The sequence below is a fragment of the Rhynchophorus ferrugineus genome, unplaced genomic scaffold, assembly GCF_030347505.1.
Source record: "Rhynchophorus ferrugineus isolate W39M unplaced genomic scaffold, kcgeb_rfMv2 rfM5, whole genome shotgun sequence".
Lineage (NCBI taxonomy): Eukaryota > Metazoa > Arthropoda > Insecta > Coleoptera > Curculionidae > Rhynchophorus > Rhynchophorus ferrugineus.
In genome coordinates this window covers 8,140,080-8,159,996 of record NW_027472584.1, presented here as the reverse complement: position 1 = coordinate 8,159,996, position 19,917 = coordinate 8,140,080, and the positions used below count along the sequence as shown (strand labels likewise).

The 19,917-nt window shown below is 28.1% G+C and overlaps 6 protein-coding genes across 24 annotated transcripts; 1 reads left to right on the top strand and 5 right to left on the bottom strand.

The window, feature by feature from the left end:
* Window positions 1-445: 445 nt before the first annotated feature.
* On the bottom strand, window positions 446-3,041 carry LOC143197634 (protein SHQ1 homolog). The gene has a single exon (XM_076406221.1). The coding sequence runs from the start codon at window positions 1,947-1,949 to the stop codon at window positions 543-545; it is 1,407 nt and encodes a 468-aa protein (XP_076262336.1). The 5' UTR covers window positions 1,950-3,041; the 3' UTR covers window positions 446-542.
* A 1,017-nt stretch (window positions 3,042-4,058) lies between these two features.
* Window positions 4,059-5,640, bottom strand: LOC143197632 (uncharacterized). 2 transcript variants are annotated; one of them, XM_076406219.1, is made up of 3 exons: window positions 5,524-5,640; window positions 5,322-5,437; window positions 4,059-5,243 (listed from the first exon to the last, which is right to left on the bottom strand). In XM_076406219.1, the coding sequence occupies exons 2-3, from the start codon at window positions 5,338-5,340 to the stop codon at window positions 4,507-4,509; spliced, it is 756 nt and encodes a 251-aa protein (XP_076262334.1). In that variant the 5' UTR covers window positions 5,341-5,437; window positions 5,524-5,640; the 3' UTR covers window positions 4,059-4,506. The 2 variants fall into 2 exon arrangements, with proteins under 2 accessions (XP_076262334.1, XP_076262333.1); XM_076406218.1 differs by having other exon boundaries at window positions 5,322-5,467; window positions 5,524-5,609.
* Window positions 5,570-6,571, bottom strand: LOC143197633 (uncharacterized). 7 transcript variants are annotated; one of them, XR_013006037.1, is made up of 5 exons: window positions 6,042-6,571; window positions 5,945-5,985; window positions 5,838-5,888; window positions 5,690-5,788; window positions 5,601-5,640 (listed from the first exon to the last, which is right to left on the bottom strand). XR_013006037.1 is itself a non-coding variant. In XM_076406220.1 (2 exons), exons 1-2 carry the CDS (start codon window positions 6,436-6,438, stop codon window positions 5,981-5,983), a joined length of 402 nt encoding a protein of 133 aa, XP_076262335.1. In that variant the 5' UTR covers window positions 6,439-6,571; the 3' UTR covers window positions 5,857-5,980. The 7 variants fall into 7 exon arrangements, 1 of the variants encoding a protein (XP_076262335.1); XR_013006038.1 differs by having other exon boundaries at window positions 5,948-5,985; XR_013006039.1 differs by having other exon boundaries at window positions 5,945-6,308; window positions 6,360-6,571.
* Window positions 6,572-8,272: 1,701 nt separating this feature from the next.
* LOC143197631 (uncharacterized) lies at window positions 8,273-10,812 on the bottom strand. 8 transcript variants are annotated; one of them, XM_076406212.1, is made up of 5 exons: window positions 10,673-10,812; window positions 10,280-10,555; window positions 9,757-9,873; window positions 9,554-9,700; window positions 8,273-9,475 (listed from the first exon to the last, which is right to left on the bottom strand). In XM_076406212.1, exons 1-5 carry the CDS (start codon window positions 10,674-10,676, stop codon window positions 9,309-9,311), a joined length of 711 nt encoding a protein of 236 aa, XP_076262327.1. In that variant the 5' UTR covers window positions 10,677-10,812; the 3' UTR covers window positions 8,273-9,308. The 8 variants fall into 8 exon arrangements, with proteins under 8 accessions (XP_076262327.1, XP_076262325.1, XP_076262326.1 ...); XM_076406214.1 differs by lacking the exon at window positions 8,273-9,475 and adding exons at window positions 9,972-10,021; window positions 10,071-10,145 and having other exon boundaries at window positions 9,560-9,700; window positions 9,779-9,873; window positions 10,280-10,808; XM_076406217.1 differs by lacking the exon at window positions 8,273-9,475 and adding exons at window positions 9,972-10,021; window positions 10,071-10,145 and having other exon boundaries at window positions 9,561-9,700; window positions 10,280-10,808.
* A 2,655-nt stretch (window positions 10,813-13,467) lies between these two features.
* On the top strand, window positions 13,468-19,198 carry LOC143197630 (actin-like protein 6B). Of its 2 annotated transcripts, none has more exons than XM_076406208.1 (7): window positions 13,468-13,540; window positions 16,706-16,891; window positions 16,969-17,281; window positions 17,345-17,558; window positions 17,614-17,871; window positions 17,945-18,040; window positions 18,098-19,198. In XM_076406208.1, exons 1-7 carry the CDS (start codon window positions 13,483-13,485, stop codon window positions 18,263-18,265), a joined length of 1,293 nt encoding a protein of 430 aa, XP_076262323.1. In that variant the 5' UTR covers window positions 13,468-13,482; the 3' UTR covers window positions 18,266-19,198. The 2 variants fall into 2 exon arrangements, with proteins under 2 accessions (XP_076262323.1, XP_076262324.1); XM_076406209.1 differs by lacking the exon at window positions 13,468-13,540 and adding an exon at window positions 16,278-16,587.
* On the bottom strand, window positions 13,667-16,368 carry LOC143197629 (uncharacterized). Of its 4 annotated transcripts, none has more exons than XM_076406203.1 (7): window positions 16,211-16,368; window positions 15,571-16,141; window positions 15,446-15,520; window positions 15,295-15,396; window positions 15,129-15,245; window positions 14,926-15,072; window positions 13,667-14,847 (listed from the first exon to the last, which is right to left on the bottom strand). In XM_076406203.1, the coding sequence occupies exons 1-7, from the start codon at window positions 16,226-16,228 to the stop codon at window positions 13,754-13,756; spliced, it is 2,124 nt and encodes a 707-aa protein (XP_076262318.1). In that variant the 5' UTR covers window positions 16,229-16,368; the 3' UTR covers window positions 13,667-13,753. The 4 variants fall into 4 exon arrangements, with proteins under 4 accessions (XP_076262318.1, XP_076262320.1, XP_076262319.1 ...); XM_076406205.1 differs by having other exon boundaries at window positions 14,926-15,042; XM_076406204.1 differs by having other exon boundaries at window positions 15,574-16,141.
* Window positions 19,199-19,917: the final 719 nt, after the last annotated feature.

The window sequence follows — 19,917 nt, the reverse complement described above, 5'->3', positions numbered from 1 at the left end:
ACATTTAATATAAATAATAATTATAAATTTTTCTTAATCCTAACTAGGTTATTACTAGGTATTATTATATAATACTGTGGACTTATTTATTGTATAAAAGTAAAATAAATTTAATTTATAAGGTATATTATAGAAAGTCGAAATTTCTTGAATATTGTATATTTAATTATCATATCAACTGTTTTTTTTATATTATTATTTTTATATTTATAACTATACCATATAGTATTTAAAAAATTTAATAGTTTTATATCAAGATCCCTTTACAACAATATATAAGTTATAATTATATAACAAAATACTTCCTATACTTAGTATACTATACTCATAGTACACTATATGTATACTGTTCCTGAGATTAATTTTTATGAAATTTAACAGATTAATAGTTTCAAATTTACATTTATACAAGCAATAGTTTACGTAACAAAAACCAATCAAACAATCATCCTTACAAAGATTTATTTTGCAAATACATTTGACAAACTTTAATACAAAGACAGTATATCAATTTATATTTAATAACGATATAATTGTAGAATTTATATGCTATTTTTCTTTTGTATCAGGACTTCAATTGGCTCTGAACAATCATCAGAATCAGTCTCTGAATCACTAGAACAGGAACCTGAACTAGATGAATCCTCAGAACTATCTTCAGAAGAATCATCATTATCATCACTGTCATCTCCATCGTTAATTCTTATATTTGCAAACTTTTCTTGAAGATTAAAGCCATCTTCAATCTCTTGCAAATTCAAACCTAAATCCTCTTTCTTAACATTTGTAGCCAAGACTTCCTGCACTGTAGATTTCCACTGTTCTTTGTTCCATTTCATTATGTAAGTTATATAATCTCTAATAAATAGATTATTTAGAATGTAGCGACAACAATCCCCTTTTAAAAATATATGGTATATTTGAATCAATATCCTTATTAAGTATCTTTCGTCTAAAGAAATCAAGTCTTTGAGATCTTGTAAAACTGTCTGACTTAACTGAAAATGTCTGTATAAAGGATAAATAACACTGCGTCTGAAAGCTGTTACTAAAGCTTCTTTAGGAGTTTCAAAAGCATCTAGCCAACTTAAAGTAGATGCAAGTTTAACAATAGTCCAACCTGATTCAATGTTTCCATCGAAATAAGTAGATCTTTGATCATAACAGTAAGCAAATAATATGTCCAGCAGGCCATTATAACAGTATTTAATTTGTTGTTCACTTAATGTATATTGTATATTTGGAAGATCCTTTAAGAAGTCCAGTTCACTATTAGTAAAGTTAAATGAATCTTTGTCATTAATCAACGGAGACTTTAAAGATATAAGTTCAGATATTTCAGTATCTTCAATATAATCAGCTATATAATGATCGGCATTAAATTTACCTTGTTCATATTGTAATCTGAGTTTATGTCTTTGAGGTAATGAAACTTCACATGGATCAATTTCAAACACCTCATCAAAGGTAGAACATATCCTGACAAAATCTTTTCTGGCTCTTAAAGCAAAACCAAATCCATCATTTAAATTAGGCTGATTACTGTCCTCTTTTGTTTCATCTTCTTTATCATCACTTATACAGATATCCTCAGTGTTGTAATTTTCCGATAAAACTTCAATATTTATAGATCCTTCTTGGTAATTTGCTTCAACTTTGGGTACTAACAATTTAGTTATTAAATCAAGATCCTTAAAATATTCACCAGTGTTTTGCTTCATGCATATAAATGAAAATTCTCCAGATTCTGTATCAAAAGAACTTTTCATATGTTCATTACCCATTATATTTCCTGGAAGTATCAATCGTAAAAAATACGGTTTACAAGAGAATAGGAAAACATTTTCATCTATATCAATATCCAATTCTCGTAAATTGCAGTAAGGGGCACGAATATTTATACTAACACATTTATCATCTTGAGTTAATTTGAATCGTGGCGTAATCATATTGATTTTATAGAATCCACATAAATTTTAGTTAAAACACATTATTTACTCTATGCACATTATCAAATACAAGGTTACACTCTTAAGTAGCGTTGGGAACTATCGACTGAAAATGGTAGAAACAGTGGGTCCTTGTAAAACTGGCGAACTAGTCGATAGTAAAAAAAACTAGGGACCGAAAATAATAATTACTATTTCAGTCAAAAGTACACTTCCACTGTTTTGCTATGCAGCAGTAACAGAGGGAAATGTATAATTTCCTTCCCGTACTACGTTTGAGAAAGGAAAGGACGATGATAATTGTATTTTATGTGCTTTCTATTTGCAGTTCATTTTAAATAGTTTTAAATAGGCGAGTGGCAGTTTGAAAAAAGATCCGGAATATATTTAAAAGTATCTTAATATTCGGAAAGTAACAATGATATAATATAAAAAAAGTAATTGGTTTACTTCTATACCATTCGAACATGTGCTTACTATTCTTTTTCAACTGTGTCATAAATCAGACGAGGAGATACATATTTGTTTTCGAATTTTCTTTAGGGAAAAAAAGAAAGAGATAATTATTGATTTATAACATTCCAAATAATAGTATAATGTTAAATGATGTAAAATTAATTTTATATTTTATATATTTGATTTGAGTATAAAGAGGAATAGAGTAATGATCACTAAATATTTATATCGCATTTTCCCTATCTATCTTTATCAACCATTTAATTAACGCACCTGTTTTAAATAAAATTATAATTTTATTTATGGTTATTACGGAATATTTTATTAGGATTATTATTGTTTGTTGAAACTCGAATGAAGTTTTAACATTCAAATGGCTTGAGCAAACATCGAGAGACTTAGAAAATCGAAAAAGTCAATAAAAAAAAGATCAAATAGTTGCCAATATAACATACATGTAGTCAAAATTATTTTACAGTTTATCAATCAAAATGTTGTTCTTTTTACCTTATTATATTAATAAATAATCTTGAAAAATAGAGTTCTAAAATGCTGCCATATTAATGTATAATATTTTGTAATTTACAATCATACAATAAACAAAACATAAAACCATATATATTACATATAAATCTACGTAAGTATAAATTCCCCACATTATTTTCACGGTCGCGGCTAGGACGGCAAGACAGGAACGTTAAAAATCAGAGGAATAAACTATTACACCCCCGAATAGTCGATAGTAAAAAGTAATCAATTACTAAACAGTCGATAGTTCCCAGCACTACACTTAATAGCTTGAACGACTTTAAACAAAATTGCGCTACAGATTATACATTAAGTGGTAAAGATTGTCCTTAAGTTTAATATTAAATGGACTGAATATTACGTTGCATAACTATTAGTTATTTAAATATATAATAAAATAAATTATTATTTTTTAATTAAAATATTATATAGAATTATTCAAGCTTTTACATAATCTAATATAGAGCATTATTGTTTCAATTTATTTAAATAAAGAATTTAATATTAAAAATACAAATATGGGTAAAATTATTATTTATTCTAAACGTAGAATACCCGACATCTAAAACGTAAATAAAATATATCTGAATACTTTAATTTACTTAGTAGAACTAACTATTTACTACAAAATTATAAAACTAACTGTCTGTATACTATATTATACTAGTAGAAGAATTTAAATTTTACCGCGGTTTTCAAAATTTTAGATATATATTTTTATTGAAATATTATGGTATTATTATCATTACAAATATTAAATAAAAATAAATTTTATAAAATATTTATATGAAATTAAATTCGAAATTTAGATTGACATTTTGAATTATTTATTTTTCAAAAGAAGCTTATGAAACTTGCGTTGTTCATTTGTTAATTTTCCACCATCTTTAGTTTATTTCACTTGGTTTTTGTGAGTCCTGCTAAGTTAATTTTTCTTACAACAAATAATGGAAGAAACGACTATTAATCCAGTTTGTTACAAAACTCTTAGGCGCGCCAAAACAGGTAAGTATTTAAATTATATTATTGTCGTTTAAAACTTACAAGTTGCGGAGCAAAATATTCCAAGAGCGCATGAGATCTTTACTCGTATACTACCAAAAAAAAAAAGAAAAAAAAACGTTATTGTAAATAGTGAAATATAATTGGTATTAGGAAACATCATCACATATAAAATAAGAATATACATATTATTTGTTCAATTATAATATAATACAATCAAATTTTAGGGTACCATCCATACATTAAGTAATCATCGGTTTGTGTTGATTTATTACACTGAATTCTAATTTTTTCATTTCCATACATAGTAGTTACTGACTTTACAATCTCTAAACGAGCTAAAGCATTATTTGAGCTAGGTAATTTTAAAATTGGTACCAATTCGTTACTTTGTCTAATAGGTCGTCTACATTTGATGTCACTAAATTTAAATCGTTTTGATCGGGGAACATCAAACATATCATCAGATTCTGAATGTTGCCTCTTAAAAGATGATGATAAATCACTAGCACTGTGAGTATTGTAAGATATTTCTGGATTATTGGCATGCCTTAATCTACCTAATACATTCTTAGCGATTTTTGTCATTGATGACCACAAACTTGATTCCGATTGAACTGACTGAAATGCGTGACTCCGAAGTATTTGATTTAAAAACAGATGGATTATTTTCCTGGTTATCTTTAAAAAACACTTCTTCGTCACTGTCGCCATTTAAGTGATTTCTTTTTTCATGGACATTTTCAGATGTAGTTGGTTCTTGAAAATTTGAAGTTATGAAATTTCGTCGCACATTTGAATTCTGACCTAATTTTCGTTGAACTATTCTAAATAGTTTCCCTTGTGGTGTTTTGAATGGTGTCTGACAAGCAACGAGCTTTGTGGAAATTTCTTCAACTATTTTAATTCTTTGTATTTTAAGAGTATAATGCGACATTATAGGTGTTGATGATAAATGTGCTGGAAACTGAAATTTCATTTGTACATCTGTTCTTTGAATCATGGGACTGGCTACATAAATACTGACTTTTCTGTTAGTTTTAGGAGGTGAGGTTTGTTCGGTATTATTATCAAGTTGTATCTTATTCACCAATCCTGAACTTTCTTTACTATCTCCATCAATCATATCATTCTCTTCTGCCTCCCAATTGATTGCACTAAGCCACATGGTGTTCTGATTTATTTGTGAATTATTCTCATGATATGTATCATCACTGCTTGTTTCGTTACTTTCTTTTATATTTTCTATTATAGGTGACATCTCTTTTTCAGCATTTCTTTCAATTCTGCTAATAATTTTTACAGGCTCTAAAAGTTTCATTAAACATTACAAAAAAATTCATAATTATTATACATTCACATTTTTAAAACACAAAATTGTCTTACCTGGTGTACATAGATTCATTGATACTTCTTTAAGTTATCTTTAGATTTTATAATTCCCAAGTTGTTATTGATATTTGGTGATGCCTCTTCATCGAAGACTTTTTTGCAAACTGGAACTTTTAGTTTTTAATTATTGGGAGCACCCACTACGTTTTAGACATAATTAAATAAACAATTAAATTATTGTTATAAAATTAAATACCAGGGGTAAAAGTTTCTTCTATCTTAATGTTTTGTCTAGTTTGGATAGTCTCAAAGTTATTTCTGGTACTCTGTTCAGAATTTGCACTAAAGAATTGATCATTTGATATTCCAACATCTAAAATAGTAAAATGAATGTGCTATAGGTATTAATTATCCCACATTACTTGGTGTTGAATTGTTTTGGTGCCTTGAAGATGCTGCTAAATTATCTACCTGTTTACTACTGGAATCCTTGTTCTGATCATTTGTGGTAATTTGTATTTCTAAAATTATAAAATTATTAAAGAAAATAAAGTTAGAAAACCAACGTACCTGATTCTGTCTTTATATTTTCTTTAATTTTATTATTTTCAATTGTTCCAACTGTTAAATAGAAAAAATGATTATTATAAATTAGAGTTTATAAATATATATTTTACCACTTTTTTTTGGACACTGTTATGAGTTGGTGTATTTCAATCTTCAATCAAGAATCTTCAATATAATCAGCTATATAATGATCGGCATTAAATTTACCTTGTTCATATTGTAATCTGAGTTTATGTCTCTGAGGTAATGAAACTTCACATGGATCAATTTCAAACACCTCATTAAAGGTAGAACATATATTGACAAAATATTTTCTGGCTCTTAAAGCAAAACCAAATCCATCATTTAAATTAGGCTGATTACTGTCCTCTTTTGTTTCATCTTCTTTATCATCACTTATACAGATATCCTCAGTGTTGTAATTTTCCAATAAAACTTCAATATTTATAGATCCTTCTTGGTAATTTGCTTCAACTTTGGGTATTAACAATTTAGTTATTAAATCAAGATTCTTAAAATATTCACCAGTGTTTTGCTTCATGCATATAAATGAAAATTCTCCAGATTCTGTATCAAAAGAACTTTTCATGTGTTCATTACCCATTATATTTCCTGAAAGTATCAATCGTAAAAAATACGGTTTACAAGAGAATAGGAAAACATTTTCATCTATATCAATATCCAATTCTCATAAATTGCAGTAAGGCGCACGAATATTTATAGTAACACATTTATCATCTCGAGTTAATTTGAATCGTGGCGTAATCATATTGATTTTATAGAATTCACATAAATTTTAGTTAAAACACATTATTTACTCTATGCACATTATCAAATACAAGGTTACACTCTTAAGTAGCGTTGGGAACTATCGACTGAAAATAGTAGAAACAGTGGGTCCTCGTAAAACTAGCGACCGAAAATAATAATTACTATTTCAGTCAAAAGGACACTTCCACTGTTTCGCTATGCAGCAGTAACAGAGGGAGATGTATAATTTCCTTCCCGTACTACCTTTGGGAAGGAAAGGACGGTGATAATTGTATTTTCTGTGCTTTCTGTTTGCAGTTCATTTTAAATAGTTTTAAATTGGCATGTGGCAGTTTGAAAAAGATCCAGAATATATTTAAAAGTATTTTAATATTCAGAAAGTAACAATGACATAATATAATAAAAGTAATTGGTTTACTTCTATACCATTCGAACATGTGCTTACTATTCTTTTTCAACTGTGTCATAAATCAGACGAGGAGATACATATTTGTTTTCGAATTTTCTTTAGGGAAAAAAAGAAAGAGATAATTGTTGATTTATAACATTCCAAATAATAGTATCATTTTGAATGATGTAAAATTATTTTTATATTTTATATATTTGACTTGAGTATAAAGAGGAATAGAGTAATGATCACTAAATATTTATATCGCATTTTCCCTATCTATCTTTATCAACCATTTAATTAACGCACCTGTTTTAAATAAAATTATAATTTTATTTATGGTTATTACGGAATATTTTATTAGGATTATTATTGTTTGTTGAAACTCGAATGAAGTTTTAACATTCAAATGGCTTGAGCAAACATCGAGAGACTTAGAAAATCGAAAAAGTCAATAAAAAAAAGATCAAATAGTTGCCAATATAACATACATGTAGTCAAAATTATTTTACAGTTTATCAATCAAAATGTTGTTCTTTTTACCTTATTATATTAATAAATAATCTTGAAAAATAGAGTTCTAAAATGCTGCCATATTAATGTACAATATATTGTTATTTACAATCATACTATGAACAAAATATAAAACCATATATATTACATATAAATCTATGTAAGTATAAATTCGCCACATTATTTTCAGAGTTGCGGCTAGGACGGCAAGACAGGAACCTTAAAAATCAGTTGAATATACTAGTACACCACCTAATAATCGATAGTAAAAAGTAGTCAATTACTAAACAGTCGATATTTCCCAACACTACACTTTAAATAATTAATTTAATTTAAATTTTACCGCGGTTTTCTAAATTTTAGATATATATTTTTATTGAAATATTATGGTATTATTATCATTATAAATATTAAATAAAAATAAATTTTATAAAATATTTATATGAAATTAAATTCGAAATTTAGATTGACATTTTGAATTATTTATTTTTCAAAAGAAGCTTATGAAACTTGCGTTGTTCATTTGTTAATTTTCCACCATCTTTAGTTTATTTGAATTGGTTTTTGTGAGTCGTGCTAAGTTAATTTTTCTTACAACAAATAATGGAAGAAACGACTATTAATCCAGTTTGTTACAAAACTCTTAGGCGCGCCAAAACAGGTAAGTATTTAAATTATATTATTGTCGTTTAAAACTTATAATTTGCGGAGCAAAATATTCCAAGAGCGTATGAGATCTTTACTCGTATACTACCAAAAAAAAATGAAAAAAAAAACTTTATTGTAAATAGTAAAATTATAATAGGTATTAGGAAACATCATCACTTATAAAATAAGAATATACATATTATTTGTTCAATTATAATATAATACAATCAAATTTTAGGGCACCATCCATACATTAAATAATCATCGGTTTGTGTTGATTTATTACACTGAATTCTAATTTTTTCATTTCCATACATAGTAGTTACTGACTTTACAATTTCTAAACGAGCTAAAGCATTATTTGATCTAGGTAATTTTAAAATTGGTACTAACTCGTTACTTTGTCTAATAGATCGTCTACATTTGATGTCACTAAATTTAAATCGTTTTGATAGGGGAAAATCAAACATATCATCAGATTCTGAATGCTGTCTCTTAAAAGATGATGATAAATCACTAGCACTGTGAGTATTGTAAGATATTTCTGGATTACTGGCATGCCTTAATCTACCTAGTACATTCTTAGCAATTTTTGTCATTGGTGACCACAAACTTGATTCAGTCATTGAACTGACTGAAATGTGTGACTCCGAAGTATTTGATTTAAAAACAGATGGATTATTTTCCTGGTTATCTTTAAAAAACACTTCTTCGTCACTTTCGCCATTTAAGTGATTTCTTTTTTCATGGACATTTTCAGATGTAGTTGGTTCTTGAAAATTTGAAGTTATGAAATTTCGTCGCACATTTGAATTCTGACCTAATTTTCGTTGAATTATTCTAAATAATTTCCCTTGTGGTGTTTTGAATGGTGTCTGACAAGTAACGAGCTTTGTGGAAATTTCTTCAACTATTTTAGTTCTTTGTATTTTAAGAGTATTATGCGACATTATAGGTGTTGATGATAAATGTGCTGGAAACTGAAATTTCATTTGTACATCTGTTCTTTGAATCGTGGGACTGGCTACATAAATACTGACTTTTCTGTTAGTTTTAGGAGGTGAGGTTTGTTTGGTATTATTATCAAGTTGTATCTTATTCTCCAATCCTGAACTTTCTTTACTATCTCCATCAATCATATCATTCTCTTCTGCCTACGAATTGATTGCACTAAGCCACATGGTGTTCTGATTTATTTGTGAATTATTCTCATGATGTGTATCATCACTGCTTGTTTCGTTACTTTCTTTTGTATTTTCTATTATAGGTGACATCTCTTTTTCAGCATTTCTTTCAATTCTGCTAATAATTTTTACAGGCTCTAAAAGTTTCATTAAACATTACAAAAAAATTCATAATTATTATACATTCACATTTTTAAAACACAAAATTGTCTTACCTGGTGTACATAGATTCATTGATACTTCTTTTAAGTTATCTTTAGATTTTATAATTCCTAAATCGTTATTGATATTTGGTGATGCCTCTTCATCAAAGTCTTTTTTGCAAACTGGAACTTTTAGTTTTTGATTACTGGGAGCACACACTACCTTTTAGACATAATTAAATAAACAATTAAATTATTGTTATAAAATTAAATACCAGGGGTAAAAGCTTCTTCTACCTTAATGTTTTGTCTAGTTTGAATAGTCTCAAAGTTATTTCTGGTACTCTGTTCAGATTTTGCACTATAGAATTGATCATTTGATATTCCGACATCTAAAATAGTAAAACGAATGTGCTATAGGTATTAATTATCCCACTTTACTTGGTGTTGAATTGTTTTAGTGCCTTGAAGATGCCTCTAAATTATCTACCTGTTTACTACTGGAATCCCTGTTCTGATCATTTGTGGTAATTTCTATTACTAAAATTGTAAAATTATTAAAGAAAATAAAGTTAGAAAACCAACGTACTTGATTCTGTCTTTATATTTACTTTAATTTTACCATTTTCAATTGTTGCTTCTCTAACTTTATCTGTCACATTAACTAAAGATAAATGATTAATATAAATTAGAGTTTATAAATATATATTTTACCACTTTTTTTTTGGACACTGTTATGAGTTGGTGTATTTCAATCTTCAATATAATCAGCTATATAATGATCAGCATTAAATTTACCTTGTTCATATTGTAATCTGAGTTTATGTCTCTGAGGTAATGAAACTTCACATGGATCAATTCCAAACACTTCATCAAAGGTAGAACATATATTGACAAAATCTTTTCTGGCTCTTAAAGCAAAACCAAATCCATCATTTAAATTCGGCTGATTACTGTCCTCTTTTGTTTCATCTTCTTTATCATCACTTATACAGATATCCTCAGTGTTGTAATTTTCCGATAAAACTTCAATATTTATAGATCCTTCTTGGTAATTTGCTTCAGGTTTGGGTACTAATAATTTAGTTATTAAATCAAGATCCTTAAAATATTCACCAGTGTTTTGCTTCATGCATATGAATGAAAATTCTGCAGATTCTGTATCAAAAGAACTTTTCATGTGTTCCTTACCCATTATATTTCCTGGAAGTATCAATCGTAAAAAATACGGTTTACAAGAGAATAGGAAAACATTTTCATCTATATCAATATCAAATTCTCATAAATTGCAGTAAGGCGCACGAATATTTATAGTAATTTATCATCTTGAGTTAATTTGAATCGTGGCGTAATCATATTGATTTTATAGAATTCACATAAATTTTAGTTAAAACATATTATTTACTCTATGCACATTATCAAATACAAGGTTACACTCTTAAGTAGCGTTGGGAACTATCGACTGAAAATTGTAGAAACAGTGGGTCCTCGTAAAACTGGCAAACTAGTCGATAGTAAAAAAAACTAGGGACCGAAAATAATATTTACTATTTCAGTCAAAAGGACACTTCCACTGTTTTGCTATGCAGCAGTAACAGAGGGAGATGTACAATTTCCTTCCCTTACTACCTTTGAGAAAGGAGAGGACGGTGATAATTGTATTTTCTTTGCGTTCTGTTTGAAGTTCATTTTAAATTGTTTTAAATTGGCAAGTGGCAGTTTGAAAAAAGATCCCGAATATATTTAAAAGTATTTTAATATTCAGAAAGTAACAATGACATAATATAATAAAAGTAATTGGTTTACTTCTATACCATTCGAACATGTGCTTACTATTCTTTTTCAACCGTGCCATAAATCAGACGAGGAGATACATATTTGTTTTCGAATTTTCTTTAGGGAAAAAAAGAAAGAGATAATTGTTAATTTATAACATTCCAAATAATAGTATCATTTTGAATGATGTAAAATTATTTTTATATTTTATATATTTGACTTGAGTATAAAGAGGAATAGAGTAATGATCACTAAATATTTATATCGCATTTTCTCTATCTATCTTTATCAACCATTTAATCAACGCACCTGTTTTAAATAAAATTATAATTTTATTTATGGTTATTACGGAATATTTTATTAGGATTATTATTGTTTGTTGAAACCCCGAATAAAGTTTTAACATTCAAATGGATTGAACAAACATCGAGAGACATAGAAAATCGAAAAAGTCAATAAAAAAAAGATCAAATAATTGACAATATAACATACATGTAGTCAAAATTATTTTACAGTTTATCAGTCAAAATGTTGTTCTTTTTACCTTATTATATTAATACATAATCTTGAAAAATAGAGTTCTAAAATGCTGCCATATTAATGTACAATATATTGTTATTTACAATCATACTATGAACAAAATATAAAACCATATATATTACATATAAATCTATGTAAGTATAAATTCGCCACATTATTTTCAGAATTGCGGCTAGGACGGCAAGACAGGAACGTTAAAAATCAGTTGAATAAACTATTACACCACCGAATAGTCGATAGTAAAAAGTAGTCAATTACTAAACAGTCGATAGTTCCCAGCACTACACTTGATAGCATGATCGACTTTAAACAAAATGCGCTACAGATTATACATTAAGTGGTAAAGATTGTCCTTAAGTTTAATATTAAATGGACTGAATATTACGTTGCATAACTATTAGTTATTTAAATAAATAATAAAATAAATTATTATTTTTTAAATAAAATATTATATAGAATTATTCAAGCTTTTACATAATCTAATATAGAGCATTATTGTTTTAATTTATTTAAATAAAGAACTTAATATTAAAAATACAAATATGGATAAAATTATTATTTATTCTAAACCTAGAATACCCGACATCTAAAACGTAAATAAAATATATCTGAATACTTTAATTTACTTAGTAGAACTAACTATTTACTACAAAATTATAAAACTAACTGTCCTGTATACTTTATTATACTAGTAGAAGAATTTAAATTTTACCGCGGTTTTCAAAATTTTAGATATATATTTTTATTGAAATATTATGGTATTATTATCATTACAAATATTAAATAAAAATAAATTTTATAAAATATTTATATGAAATTAAATTCGAAATTTAGATTGACATTTTGAATTATTTATTTTTCAAAAGAAGCTTATGAAACTTGCGTTGTTCATTTGTTAATTTTCCACCATCTTTAGTTTATTTGACTTGGTTTTTGTGAGTCGTGCGAAGTTAATTTTTCTTACAACAAATAATGGAAGAAACGTCTATTAATCCAGTTTGCTACAAAAATCTTAGGCGCGCCAAAACAGGTAGTTATTTAAATTATATTATTGTCGTTTAAAACTTATAAGTTGCGGAGCAAAATATTCCAAGAGCGTATGAGATCTTTACTCGTATACTATCAAAAAAAATATAAAAAAAACTTTATTATAAATAGTAAAAATATAATAGGTATTAGGAAACATCATCACATATAAAATAAGAATATACACATTATTTGTTCAATTATAATATAATCCAATCAAATTTTTGGGGCACCATCCATCCATACATTAAGTAATCATCGGTTTGTGTTGATTTATTACAGTGAATTCTAATTTTTTCATTTCCATACATAGTAGTTATTGACTTTACAATTTCTAAACGAGCTAAAGCATTATTTGAGCTAGGTAATTTTAAAATTGGTACCAACTCGTTACTTTGTCTAATAGGTCGTCTACATTTGATGTCACTAAATTTAAATCGTTTTAATCGGGGAACATCAAACATATCATCAGATTCTGAATGTTGCCTCTTAAAAGATATAAAATTAAATTCGAAATTTAGATTGACAATTTGAATTATTTATTTTTCAAAAGAAGCTTATGAAACTTGCGTTGTTCATTTGTTAATTTTCCACCATCTTTAGTTTATTTGACTTGGTTTTTGTGAGTCGTGCTAAGTTAATTTTTCTTACAACAAATAATGGAAGAAACGACTATTAATCCAGTTCGCTACAAAACTCTTAGGCGCGCCAAAACAGGTAAGTATTTAAATTATATTATTGCGGTTTAAAACTTGTTGCGGAGCAAAATATTCCGAGAGCGTATGAGATCTTTACTCGTATACTACCAAAAAAAAAAAAATTAAAAAAAAACTTTATTATAAATAGTAAAAATATAATAGGTATTAGAAAACATTATCACATATAAAATAAGAATATACATATTATTTGTTCAATTATAATATAATACAATCAAATTTTAGGGCACCATCCATACATTAAATAATCATCGGTTTGTGTTGATTTATTACACTGAATTCTAATTTTTTCATTTCCATACATAGTAGTTACTGACTTTACAATTTCTAAACGAGCTAAAGCATTATTTGAGCTAGGTAATTTTAAAATTGGTACCAACTCGTTACTTTGTCTAATAGGTCGTCTACATTTGATGTCACTAAATTTAAATCGTTTTGATCGGGGAACATCAAACATATCATCAGATTCTGAATGTTGCCTCTTAAAAGATGATGATAAATCACTAGCACTGTGAGTATTGTAAGATATTTCTGGATTACTGGCATGCCTTAATCTACCTAATACATTCTTAGCAATTTTTGTCATTGATGACCACAAACTTGATTCAGTCATTGAACTGACTGAAATGTGTGACTCCGAAGTATTTGATTTAATAACAGATGGATTATTTTCCTGGTTATCTTTAAAAAACACTTCTTCGTCACTTTCACCATTTAAGTGATTTCTTTTCTCATGGACATTTTCAGATGTAGTTGGTTCTTGCAAATTTGAAGTTATGAAATTTCGTCGCACATTTGAATTCTGACCTAATTTTCGTTGAACTGTTCTAAATAGTTTCCCTTGTGGTGTTTTGAATGGTGTCTGACAAGCAACGAGCTTTGTGGAAATTTCTTCAACTATTTTAGTTCTTTGTATTTTAAGAGTATTATGCGACATTATAGGTGTTGATGATAAATGTGCTGGAAACTGAAATTTCATTTGTACATCTGTTCTTTGAATCATGGGACTGGCTACATAAATACTGACTTTTCTGTTAGTTTTAGGAGGTGAAGTTTGTTTGGTATTATTATCAAGTTGTATCTCATTCTCCAATCCTGAACTTTCTTTACTATCTCCATCAATCACATCATTCTCTTCTGCCTCCGAATTGATTGCACTAAGCCACATGGTGTTCTGATTTATTTGTGAATTATTCTCATGATGTGTATCATCACTGCTTGTTTCGTTACTTTCTTTTGTATTTTCTATTATAGGTGACATCTCTTTTTCAGCATTTCTTTCAATTCTGCTAATAATTTTTACAGGCTCTAAAAATTTCATTAAACATTACAAAAAAATTCATAATTATTATACATTCACATTTTTAAAACACAAAATTGTCTTACCTGGTGTACATAGATTCATTGATACTTCTTTTAAGTTATCTTTAGGTTTTATAATTCCCAAGTCGTTATTGATATTTGGTGATGCCTCTTCATCAAAGTCTTTTTTGCAAACTGGAACTTTTAGTTTTTGATTATTGGAAGCACACACTACGTTTTAGACATAATTAAATAAACAATTAAATTATTGTTATAAAATTAAATACCAGGGGTAAAAGCTTCTTCTATCTTAATATTTTGTCTAGATTGGATAGTCTCAAAGTTATTTCTGGTACTCTGTTCAGATTTTGCACTATAGAATTGATCATTTGATATTCCAACATCTAAAATAGTAAAATGAATGTGCTATAGGTATTAATTATCCCACATTACTTGGTGTTGAATTGTTTTGGTGCCTTGAAGATGCCTCTAAATTATCTACCTGTTTACTATTGGAATCCTTGTTCTGATCATTTGTGGTAATTTTTTGTATTTCTAAAATTATAAAATTATTAAAGAAAATAAAGTTAGAAAACCAACGTACCTGATTCTGTCTTTATATTTTCTTTAATTTTATCATTTTCAATTGTTGCTTCTCCAACTTTATCTGTTACATTAACTAAAAATAAATGATTAATATAAATTAGAGTATATAAATATATATTTTACCACTTTTTTTTTGGACACTGTTATGAGTTGGTGTATTTCCAAAGGTAACTCTTCTGTTGGATGAATTTTCTGATTTAATAGAATCAACTTTTTTAATAATGCTTTTACTGTTTAGTAAAGATCCTTTATCAACTGGCGTTAGAGGTTCTCTACTTTTCTCAAATATATTAACTTCAGTTCCTTTCTGCATTGGTGTACTGGTGGCTAAATTAAATATATGTTTTAAATTTTCTTGGCCTTGTAATATAGGACTTTGATTGTCTTCGTTTGATATGATTATTGGTGTTTCCCTAAAAGGTGTTTTTGGGGAATCTTCTTTATTTTGAAGAATTTGACATTTCCTATGTTGTAAAATTTCTTTAATTGATTTAAATATTCTCTTACAATAAACACAGTGTAATGGCAAATGACAATCTTCCAAATGTTTCAATGAATGATCATCTAGATTTCCAAAAGTAAATTGTCCATAAACGCAAATGTCACAGTTTGGAAATATTTTATGGACGATGGTTTCGTGCTTCACACGGCAATTTTCACAACAGAATGTCTTTTCACATAATCGACAATTATTCTATAAGATATAAATATGTTGTGTTAATAGGTGTTATATATAGTTATAGAAAAAGAAAATAATACTTACAGATTCATATCCTCGCATATTTATTTGAGTTACCCGCGATATATCTCTATTGATTTTGCGCTGTATGTGTTTTATTCATTCTGCACATATGTTTTTTACTGTCAAAATAATATTTTTTAAATTTTTTTTTATAAAAATGAAATAAACCAGAAAATTTACTATACTTAACAAGCAAACAAAAATAATATAAACACAACAACTATATTGATAATCGCGGAATTTTAATTTTGCACCATCAAAATGGAAGGCTTTGTTTTGTAAACAATATCACCGGTGAGCCTTAATTGTTTTAAATATCGTACCAAATGTATTGAAGAGTTAGATATACGCTTTGAATATTGAAGTTTTAAAAATGAGCGGTGCCGTCTACGGTGGAGGTAAATACTTGGAATTATTTGAATTATTTTAGATCTATAACCTCTGTAATTTTTTGTTTGCAAAATATTGTTTGATAAAAACTACCCAAATAAATATTGTTGGCTATTTTCATTATAGATGAAGTTGGAGCCTTAGTTTTTGATATTGGCCATAATAGTGTAAGAGCAGGATATGCAGGGGAAGATAGCCCAAAAGTTGATATACCAACTACAGTTGGAGTGTGGCTTGATTCAGAGGATGAAGTTTCAGTTCCCGTTACACATTATAATATTGGATTATGTGCCATTCACGTTTGGAGACCAGGTAATTTTCTTTCTCTCTCTCCCTATATTTAAAAACTGTATTTTTTATGGGCTGCTTTTCATTTGACTTAATTTTAGAAATGGAACTTAGTAGCTTTTTGAAGGACGGCATGGTGGAAAATTGGGATATGTTTGAAAATTTTCTTGATCATATCTATTATTCTGCATTAAAAGCAGTACCACGAGATCATCCTATCTTATTAACAGAACCCCCATGGATAACACCACCTAAGAGAGAAGAAATGGCTGAACTAATGTTTGAGAAATATGGAGTTCCAGCAGCCTATTTAGCTAAGAATGCCAGTCTTGCAGCCTTTGCAAATGGTAGACCAACCTGCTTAGTGTTAGATAGTGGAGCTACACATACTTCTGCTGTACCAGTACATGATGGGTAAAAATATACAAGTGCAAATGTTGTATTACAGTGAATTTATTAAAAATATTCATATTTTAGTTATGTTCTATCCCAAGCAGTTGTAAAATCACCCGTAGGTGGTGATTATTTGAGCGAGCAATGCCGAATTTATTTACAAGAGAGAGGAATCGAATTAGTACCCCCTAGTTTTGTAGCTTCTAAAGAAATTGGTAGAGCTGAGGAACCACCAAATTGGCAAAGACGTAATGTTCCTTATAATTTGACTGATTCATGGTTTGCCTATATGATAAGAGTGTGTTCTACAAACTTGAAGCAGTTGCATTAGCTTATTTTGCAAATATTTTCAGGAAGTTATGCAGGACTTTCAGGCTACTGTTTTGCAAGTCTCAGATAGTTCTTATGACGAGGAGATTGTTAAGACTATGCCTACAACCCATTATGAATTTTCTAACGGATTTCATAAAGATTTTGGAGTAGAAAGATTTAAAATACCTGAGCCACTATTTAATCCTACCAATGGAGCTAAAGCTGGTATACAGCCTATTCTTGGAGTTGGATCTCTAGTTACAACAAGTGTAGGAATGTGTGACATTGATATCAGACCAGTAAGTGATATAATAATAATATAAGTGATATAATGTAAACACAGTATTCATTATAAAAGAATTGTATTTTCAGTCAATGTATGGCAGTGTTGTTGTTACTGGTGGAAATTCAAGCCTACAAGGTTTTACTGAAAGGTTAAACAGAGACTTGGCAGCTAAAACACCTCCAGTAATAATTTTCATGCATCTTATGAGTTTTAAAGTATTTATAATATTATTTTTATAGAGTATGCGCTTAAAGGTCATTAGTGCACCAGGTGCCTCAGAAAGAAGATTTGGTGCTTGGACAGGTGGATCAATTTTAAGTTCCCTTGGCTCTTTTCAGCAAATGTGGGTATCTAAGCAAGAATATGAAGAAGGTGGAAAAGCCATTGTACAAACAAAGTGTTACTAATGTTATATTCTGTTGACTGATTTTTTAAACCTATTTCTTTTCTTTAGTTTATTTGTTCCAAAAAAATCCTTTTTAAAAGAAAGTATGTTCTAAAAATGCAATAGTTTCATAATATAAAAAAATTCTTGGTTTAATCAATCTGTATGTTAAGACAATAATTTTTATCAAATATCTAATTAAACTTAATTGTTTGATATTTCGTTTATTAGATATTTTAATTATGATACATGCATTTCGGTTAAATATTGATGATACTTAGGTTGATGTTCTCACATTAAATCAAAATAGAAAGCAGCATATTAGTGTTGAAATCATGAATCTGAGTAAATCATTGTTTACTGAGTTTGATAGAGTAGATACTGAACTGTACTATATCTAAAAATTGAGACTGATGGAATCAATTTTAGCAGAATGATTCTGCCTAAAAATGTTGAATTTATTTTAAGGTATTTGCTGGCCAGTAGTTGTTTCGAGCTAAAAGCTTTTATATTTAATTCATGTTTTATGTTAAATTTAAGTATTTATTTACGTACTGACTTTAATGTTTAATATTTATGTATATGGTGAACCATTATTCCAAATCAATGTTCTAACAGTTTGAAAATGTTATGTTGATTTCATTTGCAAATCGCAGTATTATTTTTGTTAAGAAGACTGGTTTTATACTTAGCACAAAACTCTTGTTTGTTTTATGACAACTTACTGTTACAGATAGTAGTAGGTTAATTGAAATTAGAACTAGTCATTTTTAATGTAATACTCTAAAGGTATTGATCTCAAAATTTTACTGTTTTGTGTGTTTATTACTAATTTGCAATATGACTTTAAATGTTCCTATTTATATGTTGCCATATATAATTTTTCATTTCCGCATACTCAAGTATGTATAAGTTTATTATAATTCATTATGTGCCAATAAAGGAATATCTTGCATAGTGTTATTATTTACTCTTAGTATTTTAAAAAGTAGGCGCTGTTGGAGAAAAATATCGCACAGAAATCTTGCTTTAAATTTGCTTATAACATTTATGTAAATGTTCTTACATTTACCTTAACGAGTGCAGTATGATTTTACAAAAAGATTATTAGCATCAACAGTCGGTGCTGGGAAAGAGTCTATTTTTCAACCAATACGCTATTTTTATACTCCAGAAGCTATTTTATACGGCACCTCTAGTTGTATTATATCATCTTTTGAATCCATCAAGGTTCGAAAAAAAAGAGTGCTAGTTTCTGGTTCATTTTTATTCAGCGTAATCTTTAAACTAGGCAGTTTTGGATGAAAGATAAGTTTGGTAGAATATATAGGATAAACTTGGGAATTTAGGACAATGTTTTGGACTCAAGCCAAATTGCTGATTTTACAATAACATGAATTTGTATTGCACTTTGTATATTTTCTGGTCACTGTGTTTACGCCCCTGTCAACTGATATATATTTAGCATTTTCTCAATATGTTATTTCATAGCAGTTAGTTAAAGTAATGACAGTTAATTCATTTTGATGTTCCATTACCAATAGAAAATTCAGCTAGAGTATTAAACCTGCTACTCGCGTAGTATTAATAGTATAAGTAATTACAGAACTTTAGTATCTTTTAATAGTAGAGCGCCAAGTGTAAAAAAGCACATGATGTATTGTATTTTATTGG

Coding starts and splice junctions, on each gene's coding strand:
- LOC143197630 (XM_076406208.1), top strand. CDS start 13,483: ATGGAAGAAACGACTATTAATCCAGTTCGCTACAAAACTCTTAGGCGC. Junction 17,282..17,344: donor GCTGTACCAGTACATGATGG/GTAAAAATATAC, acceptor TTCATATTTTAG/TTATGTTCTATCCCAAGCAG. Junction 17,872..17,944: donor GTGACATTGATATCAGACCA/GTAAGTGATATA, acceptor TTGTATTTTCAG/TCAATGTATGGCAGTGTTGT.
- LOC143197629 (XM_076406203.1), bottom strand. Junction 15,521..15,570: donor CAGTGTCCAAAAAAAAAGTG/GTAAAATATATA, acceptor ATTTATTTTTAG/TTAATGTAACAGATAAAGTT. Junction 14,848..14,925: donor AATGAATCTATGTACACCAG/GTAAGACAATTT, acceptor TGAAATTTTTAG/AGCCTGTAAAAATTATTAGC.
- LOC143197634 (XM_076406221.1), bottom strand. CDS start 1,949: ATGATTACGCCACGATTCAAATTAACTCAAGATGATAAATGTGTTAGT.
- LOC143197631 (XM_076406210.1), bottom strand. CDS start 10,676: ATGGGTAAGGAACACATGAAAAGTTCTTTTGATACAGAATCTGCAGAA. Junction 9,874..10,279: donor CAGATTACAATATGAACAAG/GTAAATTTAATG, acceptor TTACTATTTTAG/ATGTCGGAATATCAAATGAT. Junction 9,701..9,756: donor AGAAGAAGCTTTTACCCCTG/GTATTTAATTTT, acceptor TCTAAAAGGTAG/TGTGTGCTCCCAGTAATCAA.
- LOC143197633 (XM_076406220.1), bottom strand. CDS start 6,438: ATGGGTAATGAACACATGAAAAGTTCTTTTGATACAGAATCTGGAGAA.